At 39.8% G+C, this 14,124-nt stretch overlaps 1 protein-coding gene across 2 annotated transcripts in view; it reads left to right on the forward strand.

Annotated features, from left to right (window-relative positions):
- Positions 1 to 14,124, forward strand: part of TDRD12 (tudor domain containing 12) — a 75,721-nt gene that overhangs the window by 27,395 nt on the left and 34,202 nt on the right. For both annotated transcript variants that reach the window (XM_059877492.1, XM_024979033.2), the window contains exons 9-11: positions 10,041 to 10,138; positions 10,714 to 10,790; positions 13,823 to 13,903. In XM_059877492.1, coding sequence (XP_059733475.1) covers positions 10,041 to 10,138; positions 10,714 to 10,790; positions 13,823 to 13,903 — 256 coding nt within the window. The remainder of the gene's footprint in view (positions 1 to 10,040; positions 10,139 to 10,713; positions 10,791 to 13,822; positions 13,904 to 14,124) is intronic.

Consider the following 14,124-nt stretch of genomic DNA (forward strand, 5'->3'; position numbering starts at 1 on the left):
TATTCTTGCCTGGGAAATCCCGTGGACAGAGGAGCCTGGTGGGCTACAGTCCATGGAGTTGCAAAGAGTTGGATACGACTGAGCCACTAACTCTTCGTTTTTAAAAAATAATTATTTACTTATTTGCCTTTGTCGGTCGGATCTTTGTTGGGGCATGCAGGATGTTGCTTTGTGGTGCTCGGGACTCTCTAGTTGTGGCGCACAGGCTCTGGAGCACGTGCGCTCAGTAATTGTGGTATGTGGGCTTAGTTGCTTCGCGGTGTGTGGGATCGTGCTTCATTGCAGGGAGGAGGACACTGGACTGCCAGGCAAGTCCCACCCAGTTTTCTTTATTACAGTCAGTGTTGGAATTAACTCTGCATATCTTTGAAAAAGAAAAGGTTGATGGTAAACAAAAGAAAGCTCATATGAGATGTGACCAGGCTATCATGTAAGGAACAAAATTATTAGACGTTGCCTACTCAGGCAAAGATTTCTTTTTCCTTTTTAATTTTGTGAGAAGCTATTTCAATTGTATTTTTATTAAATTCTGATACTTTGAAGTTCCTTACATTTTCAAAAATCAAAGTTCAGTACTTTCTAACACTTGGCTAAACAATCAAATAGTGCAGAAAGGCTATGAAGAAAAATAATTTTTTCTTGTCCAGCTTCTTCTCACCCAGGCTCCTTGCTTGAGATAAACCTTTTTTTTTTTTTTAAAGCTATTTGTTTTGGCAGTTATCTCTTAAGTTTTAAAATACCTGTGGTTATTTTACTTTGTCCATGCTTACGCCTTCTGGACCCTGTCCTGATTTCTGCGGCAGTTAGCTGTCACACCCCTAAGCCACACGTCTTCAGACACTGTTCTAGGGATTCACCAGAAAAGGAATCAAGGTCTGTTTTCGTGGAGTTTTCTTTTATTTTCTCAGTAAACTTCTGTTTTAGAATGATCACAAACTTCCAGATAAGTTGGAGAGCATTACGGAGAACTTGATTGTATTCTAAACCACATGAGAGTAAGTTGCTGACTGGAATGCCCACCTCTCCCCAGTACTTGAGTGTGTTTTTCCTAGAAATAAGAGTACTTTCAAAAATATTCACAGTATAGCCATCTACATCAGAGGTTACTGTTGCTGCATTGTGATCATCTGACTCTCACATAACCCCTGTCATTTTGTCAGTCATCGCACTGAGTCCTCTGGGGAAGGAAGACACGGCTCAGCATCAGGTGGAGCATCTCCTCGCCTCCCTGGGTCTGCAGCAGTCCTCAGTCTTCCTGGACTTTTCTGACTGTGACACTTTGGCAGATTATGGACCTGTTATTTCATAGCATGTCCCAATTGTGGCAGATGATCTCCTGTTTCCATTTTCATTGATTTTTGCTCTGAATTTAATTCTTTTTGTCTGCTTACTTTATATTTAATTTGCTCTTCTTTTCTAGTTTTCTAAGGTAGAAGCTTATATTATTAATTTAAATTTTTTCTTCTCTTCTAATACAAACATTTAATGCTGTCAACTGCCCGTCACTGAATCCCATAAATTTTGATAAGTTGTATTTTTATTTTCATTTGGTTAAAAACATTTCAGAATTTCTCTTGATATTTCTTCTTGATCCATGTATTATAAAGAAGTGGGTTGCTTACTCTCCAAGAATTTGGGGATTTTCCAGCTATCTTGTTACTAAGTTAGTTTAATTCCGTTGTGGTCTGATACTGTACTTTGTACAATTTCCACTTTAAGTTTATTTAGATGTATTTTATATGGTCTGTCTTAGTGTCAGTTCCACTTGAGCTTGAGAAGAAAGTATCTGCTGTAGGATGAAATCATCTATAGATGCCAATTCTGACCAGTTGAGGTGATGCTGTTGAATTCAGCTATACCCTTACACTGATTTTCTGCCTGCTGGGTCTGTTCATTTTTGGGAGAGAGCTGTTGCTGTCTCTAACTGTAACGGTATTCTCATCTGTTTCTCCTTGCAGTTTTATCAGTTTTGCCTCACGTATTTTGATGCTTTCTTGTTACGCACATACACAATAAAGTCTCCTATGTCTTTTTGAAGACATTTGAAGAATTGGGTTCTTTATTACTATGTGATGCTTCTGACCTTCATATTTTCCCTTGTTCTGAAGTCTACTCTATCTGAAATTAATACAGCTACTTTAGCTTTTTTTTTAAGCTATAAAAATTTTACTGAGGTACAATTGATGTATAATATTATTTGTTTCAAGGATACAACATAGTGACTCACAATTTTTAAAGGTTATACTGCATTTATAGATATCTAAAAATATTGCTTATATTCCCTCTACTGTACAGTATATCCTTGTAGGTTATTTATTTTATGCATAGTAATTTGTACCTCTTAATCCACTGCTGTTTTTTGGAGCCTCCCCTTTCCCTCCCCGCTACTGGTAACCACTAGTTTGTTCTCTGCATCTGTGAGTCTGTTTCTTTTTTGTTAAATTCACTAGTTTTAATTTCTTTTAGATTCCACATATAAGAGATATCATACAGTATTTGTCTTTCCCTGTCTGACTTAATTTCACTAAGCATAAATCCATCCATGTTGTTGCAAATGGCAAATTTTCATTCTTTTTATGGCTGAGTAATATTCCAGTTTGTGTGTGTGTGTGTATACACACCACATCTTCTTTATTTGGGTATGGATAGATTGCTTCCATATCTTGGCTACTGTGAATAATGCTGCTCTGAACATTGGGGTGCATGTTTCTTTCCGACTTAATGGGACCACATATTCTTTATCCATTCCTCTGTCAATGGATGAATCTGTCGTTGCTTCCATGCCTTGGCTGTTGGAAACAGTGCTGTCCTGCTGGGGTGCATGTGTCTTTTCGAATTATGGTTTTCTCCAGACACACACCCATGGATGGGATTACAGGATCATATGGCAACTCAGTGTTCAGTTTTTAAGGCACCTCCATGCTTTTCTCCGTTGTGATTGCACCAGTTTACATTCTGACCAACGGTATAGGTAGGTTCCCTTTTCTCCATAGCCTCGCCAGCATTTACTGTTTATGGACTTTTAACGAAGGCCATTCTGACAGGTGTGAGGTGATACCTCATTGTGCCTTTTAAAATTCATTTTTAATTGGAGGATAATTGCTTTACATGTTGTGTTGATTTCTGCTGTATATCAAGATAAGTCAGCCATAGGTGTACATATGTCCCCTTCCTCTTGACTCATTGTGCCTTTGATATGCATTTCTTTGATGATTCGTGATGTTGAGCATCTTTTCACGTGCTTGTTGGCCATCTGTATGTCTTCTTTAGAGAAAAGTCTGTTTAGGCCTTCTGCCCATTTTTAATTGTTTGGGTTTTTTTGATGTTGAAATTGTATGAGCTGCTTGTATATATTTGGAAATTAAGCCTTATCAATCATGATGTTTGCAAGTATTTTCTCCCAGTTGTCTTTTTGTTTATGGTTTTCTTTGCAGTGTAAAAGCTTGTAAGTTTAACTAGGTCCCATTTGTTTATTTTTGCTTCTGTTTTCCTTTGCCTTGGGAGACTGACTTATACAAATTTCTAGAATTTGTATAAATATTTGTCTTTTATTTGGTGAATTTAGACCAATACCCTTTAAAGTGATGATTGATTTAGTTAGATTGATACCTGCCAAACTCGTTACTGTTTTCTATTCATTGCCTTTGTTTTTTATTCTTGTCTTCCATTTTTTGTCATTTATAGCTTTAGTTGAGCATTTTCCAGAATTCTGATTTCTTTCCTTTCTTAGCACATCAGTTTGCTTCTTTTTTCACTTTTTTTAAATGATTGCCTTAGATATTGCAATATTTACAACCAGTCCAATCTACTCTCAGATAACACTGAACCACCTTACAGGTAGTGCTAGTACCTTATAATAACAAAGTATTCATAATTCCTCCTTCCTGGCCATAGTGCCATTGTTGTTATTCTTTTCATGAATATGGGTATGTTTGTAATAAATGTATATTTACATATTTTATATGTATATGCATAAATAATGAAATACTTTGTTGCTATTATTTTGAACAAACTGTTATCTGTTATACCTGTTTTCAAAAAAGAAAACCTTAAATTTGCCTTGACTTATTCCTTCTGTAATATGCATATCCTCAAGTTCAGTGATTCTTGCCACAGATGAATACAGTCTACTAAGTTCATCAAAGGCATTCTTCATTTCTGTTAGTGTTTTTGATCTCTGGCATTTCTTCTTGATTCTTTCTTATAATTTTCATGTCCCTGCTTATATTACCCATCTATTCTTGCATATTGTTTGCTTGTTCTATTAGAACCCTTAGCACAGTAATCATTTGTTGTTACTATTGTTCAGTTGCTAAGTTGTATCCACCTCTTTGCAATCCCATGGACTGGCTCCTCAGTCCTCCACTATCTTCTGGAGTCTGCTCAAGTTCAAATCCATTGAGTCTGTGATGCTATCTAACCTTCTTATCCTCTGCCGCCCTCTTCCTTTGCCTTCAGTCTTTCCCAGCATCAGGGTCTTTTCCAGTGAGTCATATCTTTACATCAGGTAGCCAGAGTATTGGAGCTTCAGTTTCAGTATCAGTCCTTCTAATGAATATTCAGGATTGATTTCCTGTAGGATTGATTGGTTTGATCTCCTTGCAGTCCAAGGGACTCTCAAGAGTCTTCTCCATCACCACAATTTGAAAGCACTAGTTCTTCGGTGCTCAGCCTTCTTCATGATCCATCTGTCATATCTGTACATGACTTTCCATCCGTACATGGAAAAACCATAGCTTTGACTATATGGACCTTTGTCAGCAAAGCGATGTCTCTGCTTTTTAATATGTTGTCTAGGTTTGTCATAGCTTTCCTTCCAAGGAACAAGTGTCTTAATTTCATGACTGTAGTCACTGTCTGCAGTGATTTTGAAGTCCAAGAAAATACGTCACTGACTGCTTCTGCTTTTCCCCCTTCTATTTGCCATAAAGTGATGAGACCAGATGCCATGATATTAGTTTTTTTTTAATGTTGAGTTTCAAGCCAGCTTTTTCACTCTCCTTTTAAACTTTCATTACGAGGCTCTGTAGTTCCTCTTCACTTTCTGCCAGTAGAGTGGTACCATCTGCATATCTGAGGTTGTTGATATTTCTCCCAGCAATCTTGATTCCAACTTTTTGGTTCATCCAGCCCAGCATTTTGCATGATGAACTCTGCATATAAGTTAAATAAGCAGGGTGACAATATATAGCCTTGTCATACTCCTTTCCCAATTTTGAACCAATTTGTTGTTCTGTATCCAGCTCTAACTGTTGCTTCTTGACCTGCATACAGGTTTCTCAGGAGACAAGTCAGGTGGTCTGGTATTCCCATCTCTAAGAATTTTGCACTGTTTGTTGTGATCCACACAGTCAAAGGCTTTAGCATAGTCAGTGAAGCAGTAGATGTTTTTCTGGAAGTCCCTCATTTTCTCCATGATCCGGTGAATGTGGCAATTTGATCTCTGTCACCTCTGTCTCTTAGAAATCCAGCTTGTACACATGAAAGTTCTCAGTTCAACTACTGCTGAAGCCTAGCTTGAAGGATTTCGAGCATTACCTTGCAAGCATGTGAAATGACTTCAATTGTATGGAAGTCTGATCATTCCTTGTCATTGTCCTTCTTTGAGGTTGGAATAAAAACTGACCTTTTTCAGTCCTGCGGCCACTGATGAGTTTTCCAAATTTACTGACATGTTGAGTGCAGCATTTCAACAGCATCATCTATTAGGATTTGAAATAGCTCAGCAGGTATTCCATCACCTCCACTTTGTTTGTAGTAATGCTTCCTAAGACCCCTTGACTTCACACTCCAGGATGTCTGATTCTAAGTGATTATCCACACTAACGTGATTATCTGGGCCATTAAGACCTTTATTGTATAGTTCTTTTGTGTATTCTTGCCACCTTTTCATACCTTCTTCTGCTAGGTTCTTAGCATTTCTCTCCTTTATCTTACCTATCCTCGTATGAAATGTTCCTTTGATATCTCCAGTTTTCTTGAAGAGATCTCTAGTTCTCCCCATTCTGTTGTTTTCCTCTGTTTCTTTGCACTGTTTCTTTAAGAAGGCCTTCTTACCTCTCCTTGCAGTTCTCTGAACTCTGCATTTAGTTGGGTATATCTTTCCCTTTCTCCCTTGCTGTGTGCTTCTCTTTTTTCCTCAGCTATTTGTTAAGCCTCTGCAGACAACCACTTGGGCTTCTTGCGTTTCTTTTTCTTTGGGATGGTTTTGGTCACTGCCTCTTGGACAGTGTTACTAATCTTGGTCCATAGTTCTTCAGACACTCTGTCTGCCAGATCTAATCCCTTGAATCTGTTTGTCAGCTCCACTGTATAATCATAAGGGATTTGATTTAGGTCATAACTTGAATGGCCTAGTGGATTTCCCTACTGTCTTCAATTTAAGCCTGAAATTTGCAATAAGGATCTCCTGATCTGAGTTGTACTAAATTTCTGGTCTGACAGTTTCAACATCTCTGCTCTAACTCTGGTTCTAATTCTTTCCCTGTTTCTTCAAACTGTCTTTTTTTTTGTTTTGCTTTTTGGTATGCCTTGCAATTTTTTTTTTTTTAATTTAAAGCCAGAAATGATATTCTGGGTAAGAGGTGGGCTTTTAGAGGTACAGTTGTAAGGTATAGAGGGAGGAGAAGCATCCTTTAAAGCTGTGATTAGATCTCCATGTTTTTGAGCCTTTGCATCTGGTTGCGACCTTCACATGTGCTTTTCAGACCTCCACTTCTCCTCTTTAGGAGGGCTAGGATGGCCTGAGGAGTGGGGAAATAGATGGGCTATTTCCCTTCCCCCAAGGCAGTTCAGTTCAGTTCAGTTTAGTTGCTCAGTCATGTCCGACTCTTTGTGACCCCACGAATCGCAGCACGCCAGGCGTCCCTGTCCATCACCAACTCCCGGAGTTCACTCAAACTCGTGTCCATTGAGTCGGTGATGCCATCCAGCCATCTTATCCTCTGTCGTCCCCTTCTCCTCCTTCCCCAACCCCTCCCAGCATCAGAATCTTTTCCAATGAGTTAACTCTTCGCATGAGGTGGCCCAAGTATTGGAGTTTCAGCATCAGTCCTTCCAATGAAAACCCAGGACTGATCTCCTTTAGAATGGACTGGTTGGATCTCCTTGCAGTCCAAGGGACTCTGAAGAGTCTTCTCCAACACCACAGTTCAAAAGACTCTTGAGAGTCCCTTGGACTACAAAGAGATCCAACCGGTCCGGCTATTTCCCTTCCCCCAAGGCAATTAGTCTCTGATAAAGCCTGGGTAGTTCAGTTCAGTTCAGTTGCTCAGTCGTGTTCAACTCTTTGCGACACCATGGACTGCAGCATGCCAGGCCTCCCTGTCTATCACCAACTCCAGGAGCTTACTCAAACTCATGTCCATTGAGTTGGTGATGCCATCCAACCATCTCATCCTCTGTTGTCCTCTTCTCCTCCCACCTTCAATCTTTCCCAGCTTCAGGGTCTTTTCAAATGAGTCAGTTCTTTGCCTCAGATGGCCAAAGTATTGGAGTTTCAGCTTCAGCATCAGTCCTTCCAAAGAATATCGAGGACAGATTTCCTTAGGGTTCACTGGTTGGATCTCCTTGCAGTCCAAGGGACTCTCCAACACCACAGTTCAAAAGCGTCAGTTCTTTGGCACTCAGCTTTCTTTATAGTCCAGCTCTCACATCCATACATGCTGCTGCTGCTGCTGCTAAGTTGTGTCAGTCGTGTCCAACTCTGTGCGACCCCATAGATGACAGCCCACCAGGCTCCCCCGTCCCTGGGATTCTCCAGGCAAGAACACTGGAGTGGGTTGCCATCGCCTTCTCCAATGCATGAAAGTGAAAAGTGAAAGTGAAGTCACTCAGTCGTGTCTGACTCTTAGCGATCCCATGGACTGCAGCCCACCAGGCTCCTCCATCCATGGGATTTTCCAGGCGAGAGTACTGGAGTGGGTTGCCATTGCCTTCTCCCCTTCCATACATGACTACTGGAAAAACCATAGCTTTGACTAGACAGACCTTTGTTGGCAAAGTAATGCTGTCTAGGTTTGTCATAGCTTTTCTTCCAAGGAGCAAGTGTTTTTTAATTTCATGGCTGCAGTCACCATCTGCAGTGATTTTGGAGCCCCAAAAAGTAAGGTCTCTCATTGTTTCCCCATCTATTTGCCATGAAGTGATAGGACCGGATGCCATAATCTTACTTTTCTGAATATTGAGTTTTAAGCCAACTTTTCACTCTCCTCTTTCACTTTCATCAAGAGGCTCTTTGGTTCTTCTTCGCTTTCTGCCATAAGGATGGCGTCATCTGCATATCTGAGGTTATTGTTATTTCTCCTGGCAATCTTGATTCCAGCTTGTGCTTCATCCAGCCTGGCATTTGCACGATGTACTCTGCATATAAGTTAAATAAGCAGGGTGGCAATATACAGCCTTAATGTACTCCATTCCCGATATGGAACGAGTCTGTTCAGTCCGGGTAGTTCAGGCTCTGGTTAGTTTCTCCTGAGGGCAGACCTTGCTGAGAACAGAATGCAGTGGCATATTTCAAAAAGGTTAATTTTACTCTCCCCCTACTAAGCCCCAAGGGGATTTTTATATGATCTTCACTGTGAGAAGCTATGGAGTTCCAGTAAGTGAGAGTCACAAAGTGTTGGGGGTCCTCTTGGAATTGTTAATTTACTTTCCCACACTAGCTTCCAGTAGCTGGTAAACATACAGTTCAGATTTTCCTTCTCTGATGCTAGGTTCTATGGAGATTTCTGCTCAAATGAGTTGTGATTATCTGTCTCTCCAGTTTTAGGTGAGAAGGTTTGCCCTGTGGCCTCATCTTTTACGTCAGATATAAGAAGAGTTGTTATTTTTCACTTGGGTTAGCTGTTTACTTACTGTTATGAGGGAGTGGTGAATTCCAGCCTCCTTACATGCTGGGATAGAAACTGGAAGCTAAATTGAGCTTTGAAATGTAAGATTGGTAAATATAAGATGACAGCATTATTTCTTCTTGGAGATTCTAATTGCTTTTCTTTTTCCTATTTATACTGTCTATCTCTGTTGACCCCTTAAGTTGTTCAGGATTCTCAGTTGAGTATTCTGTATCCTTTAAAATTTATTGAGACTTGTATTATGACTCAAAATATGGTCTCACTTGGAAAAGGCTGTGTGTGTACTTGAGAAGAAAGCATGTTGTGCTGCTGTTGGGGCGAGTGTTAGGTAAATATTAGTTATGTCAGGTTGGTCAATGGTCTTGTTCAGGTCTTCTCTGTGTTTATGATTTTTTTTTTTTGTCTACAGGTCTATCAGCTACTGGAGAGGCATTGATATCTCCAGCTATACAATTGCTTTACTTATGACTCATTTCCGTTCTGTTAGTTTTTGCTTCATATATTTTGAAACTGTCACTTAGGTACACGGAAGTTTAGAAGTTTTATGTCCTCTTGATGAATTGATATGTGTCATTATTAAATGACTCCTTCTTTGATCTGAAGTCTACCTTGTCTCTTCTGGGCTATCATCTGAAATGTATGTAGTGGCCTTTCCATGCAGTTGCTTGGGCTTCCTCGTAACACGACGGCTGGGTTACAGAAGTGAGCATTTAAGAGAGCAGATCATAAGCGTATGACTTTTGTGTTCCAGCTTTGGAAGTCACGTAACATCACATCTGTGTTTCTAAGCCCACCCAGGCTTATGGGAAAGGAGTATGAGCCCACGTCTCCGTGGGAGAAGTGTGGAAGGCACACTGTGAGAACAGCATGTGTGTTGGGAATCATGTTCTGGCCTCCTTTGCAAAATAGAGTCTGCCAGTTTGGGAAAATAAATAATGGTTAAATTGTTAGTAACCCAGTAAGGAATTTTTTTCAACATTTTTTTTCTTTTTCTTTTCCCCAATAAGGATGCAAGATTTTTTAATTTAATCCCCTCAAGTAAAGTTTGATACAAAATCTTATACCATAACAATTTTATGTATTAAGGTTTTATTATGATAACACTTTTTTAGTAATATCCTTTTGGTCCTGTTTTCTATTTATTTATAACACTTGCTAAGATAATTTTTGTTATTATTTTTATTGCAGAGAAGACTGTAAAATGTAATATGGATTCATTGAAAGGTTCACCTAAAAAAGAATCTGAAAAGAAACAACAGTACATCTCCTTGAAAGATGTAAATAAGGTGCTGTTTTAAAATGTTCATTAAATATAAAGTTTATATAGTGTTCGTTTTAGAATATTCTCCTTTAAAATCTACCAGGAACCCAAACTGTGGCTATGATGGTTTTATTCATGAAAAAAAAACATACGTTTACTCTGTTTCAGATGAACAGGATAACCCTTATTCCTCCCTTTTCAAGTCCTTGTTCTTGGCCTGCTGACCACTTGACGAAATTGGGTGTATATTCTCACTTAAACAAGGGTATAAGTATCTGGAATCATGGGACACTCTTAATAGTTAAGGTCAAGTCTTAGCTGTCCCTCCAGTTCCCTTGACAAGCAAGACAAGTGAAAGTAATTCCAGGACGTTTTAAACACTGACTGTCTGAAAGGCTGGCTGCCTGCTATTTGGACCCTTCAGTCGAGTGTTTATAGTGGTGGCCTCTCCAGTTCTTGGTCTCTTCATTTCTGTGTTGCCTGGACCTTATCTGAGATGGTTGTCTATGAGGACAACTCCCAGGGAATTTTGATGCCTCAAGAACACGTATGTTGCTAGCATAAATATTCGTCCTGAAAAAAATTTTTTTTTTTTTACAGTGTGTTGAATCTTCAGTGTGCTGGCCAACAAAGAGAGGCATAACCATATATGCCAATCCAGACACACCAGCTGCAAGGTATGATCTGAAAATCTAGTGTAATTGACTAGAGACTTAAGTATAATATTGTTTTATACAGTGTTCTGTAAGATTGATGATGGGAGAATATTCGTTTTCAAAAAGAGTGACCCTGGAAATTTTGATGAAGCATATATTTAAAATAAATATGTTTGACAGCTGGCTAGCAGCACAGTTTTCCAAAAAGTGGTAGTGATTCTGGAGTCTCCTTGTTACCTTGTCAGATAGAACTATGTCTGTAAGGCAGATGTCTTGATGTGAAGGGAGGGTATATGTGGGCCCGATGGCAGTTCAGGTTGGTGGAAGGTAAAGAATGGTTTCTTGTATCCTTGAAGATGAGCTTCCAAGTCTTTGTAACCCTGTCCTCAGCAAGATCCATGCCAGTGATATTAATGGGAAAATGTGATATTATGCACTTCGTATGGAGTAAAAGATCTTAAAATAGGAAGCTTCCATTTCTCCCTCCTGGACTGTATGCTAGTGTTGTCATACATTGTATTTGTACATTTGTTAAACATGCTGGAATCTATTATTGTTCCTATTGAAACAGTTCTTCTTTGAGGGATTTAAATAAATAATAAGAGAAATTATCGTATATTTACCTATGTGGCTATCATCCATGCTTTTTACTTTTTGTGTAGATCCAGATTTCTGTCTGGTACCATTTTCCTTTTACTTGAGGGACTTCCTTACTATTCCTTGTATTATATTTCTTCCTTTACTATTTCTTGGGTCTGCTGGTGATGAACTCTTTCAGCTTTTATATGTCTGAAAAAACTTTACTAGGTTAGAATTCCAGCTTTAAATTTCTTTTTCCCTGTATTTTAGCGATGTTGCTTCACCATCTGCCTGCTCATATTGTTTGCAATGCAAAATCTACCATCATATTTTTCCTTTGTTCCTGTTTTCAGCATGTCTTTTCCTCTGTTTTTAGGGTTTTCTCTTCATTGCTGGCTTGAACAATTTAATTATTGTATGTCTTGATGAAGTTTCTCTCATTTTTCTTATGCTTGAGATTCATTAGGGCTCTTCATTTGTAGGTTTCTGTCTTCGCTGGGGCTTCCCCGATAGCTCAATGGTAAAGAAGCCACTTGCAGTGTAGGAGACCCGGGTTCGATCCCTGGGATGGGAAAATCCCCTGGAGGAGGGTGTGGCAACCCACTTTGGTACTTTTGCCTAGAAAATCCCATGGATAGAGGAGCCTGGCAGGCTGCAGTCCTTAGGGTCGCACAGTCAGGTACAACTGTGCAGCAGCTAAGCAGCAGCGGCAGTCTTTTTCTCAGATTTGATAAGCATTCAGCTGTGTTATTCTACAAATATTTTTTTCTGTCATTTTCTTCTTTTTTGAGATTCTTATAAGACAAATGTCTCTGAGGCTCTGTTCGTTTTTTCAATTTTTTCTTGCTGTTCTATATTAATAATTCTACTGGTCTGTGTTTAATTAACTCTTCTGTTATCTCCATTTTGCCCATCCGTTGAAGTTTTTATCTGATGTATTATATTTTTTGTTCTAAAATTTTCATTTGATTTTTTTATAGTTTATATTTTTGCTGAGAAGAAAATAGAATTCTGATTGTGTCATTTAAGAGTGCTCACCTTTCCTTCTCTTATGGAGCATGGTTATAATAGCTCCTCTAGGGTGTTTTATAATTCACACTTCTGAGCTGTATTGGGGTTGGCACCTGTTGGTTATTTTTTCCCTCTACAGCTGACCTGATTTTCCTTATTCTTTGTATGTTGAGTAATTTTGGATCGTGCTCTAGATACTTTGAATATTATGGCATGAGACTTTGGTTTAGAATCTTCTGGAGAATGTTGATTTCGTTGTTTTAGCAGGAGGTCGTCACTCCCTTAGGGTTCAGACCTCAAACTCTGCCTCACTTGCGGTGGGTGGTGATGGTGACACTGTTTCCAACTCTGTGGTCCGCTGCTTTGGGTCTGTTCTGGACACGCTCAGTTTGGGATCGGAGTGGGACTTGGGGTGGGTATGGGATTCCCCCCACCCCCAGCTCTCTATCTCTTTTTTCCCCAGGACTTTTCCTCACATTCACCATTTTCTAGATGTTCTCGCTCCCTGTTCCTCTGACCAGATAGTTGTTTTTGGTGCGTGTGGAGAAGCTACCATGCAGTTCGTGTGACTGGGGTTGCTTGTGGAATAAAATAGCAATGGAAATAAAAGAAGAAAAAAAGATGGAAAATTTCCCTCATCCAGTCTCTAGACCACTGGGTCCCCATTTCCTGGTTCATTAGAGGGAGAGAGAAGTTTTCTCTTGGGGTTTTAAGTGACCATGTGTGTGATTAGTATCACTACATGCAGCTCCATGGTCAGAGCTGGCCTTGGGGTTAGAACAAGAGGAGAGAGGGCCAGGAGAGGACAAGAGGGGAGAGGGCCAGGATTCCTCACACCCACTGGTCTCAGGCCTCTCTTCTCTGTTCTCTGGCTTGAAATATTTCAGCCGTCCTCATCTGAAGCTCCTGTACCTGCACTGATGCAGATTCCTTGATTGCGGAGGGTCCGCTGTACGACACTATCTTATATAAGGGACTTGAGCATCCTTGGATTTCGGTATCCCTGGGGTTCCTGGAATCAGTACCCTGCAGATACCGAAATACTGATGGATGACTTTCTCAGGTTTTCTGACGTCTGCATCCTCTGCACCATTCTGCAACGCGGGCCACCCTTGTGTCAACACCAAGAAATAGAGAAATGTGAAAGCCAGGACACCCTCCATGATTCTGGTGGTTTTTCACGTTGGGACTTCCTCCCCTGTGGTTTCATACTTCATCCCGAGTTTTTTGTTGTAATCCGTAAGGGAGAGAAGCTGTAGGGGGCTTGCTCCCTCTTGGCAGCCTGAGGACTGTCAAAATGGTCTTCATACTCAAAGGACTCAGTTTCAGTTCTCAAAGAATTTACTTAAGTTGATCCACTTATTCTGTAGTGGTACTCTCAAATTTTCTCCCAGAAAATAAAGGTATTTTCAGATTTGGAGTAAATGGATTCAGAAATTTTAGCAAATGTTTTTGATTTTTAGTGCTTCATGTCAGAAGTCAAGTGAGAAGCCACTTAGATCAGCTGAGAAGAAAGAATACAATGAGAAGAATGGCTGTGTGAAGTATGGATTTTTCTTTCTTAGCCTAAATTTTTTATTGAAATAACTGTAGAAAAATTATAAGCAGGAAGAATTGATATATGATTTTATTATTAATTTCAAACCTGCATTCCCAGTGACTCAGTGGGTAAAGAATCCACCTGCAGTGCAGGAGACACAAGAAACACAGGTCCAATCCCTGGTTTGGGAAGATCCCCTGGAGGAGGGCATGGCAACCCACTCCA

Source organism: Bos taurus, chromosome 18 (assembly GCF_002263795.3).
Source record: "Bos taurus isolate L1 Dominette 01449 registration number 42190680 breed Hereford chromosome 18, ARS-UCD2.0, whole genome shotgun sequence".
NCBI classification, from domain to species: domain Eukaryota; kingdom Metazoa; phylum Chordata; class Mammalia; order Artiodactyla; family Bovidae; genus Bos; species Bos taurus.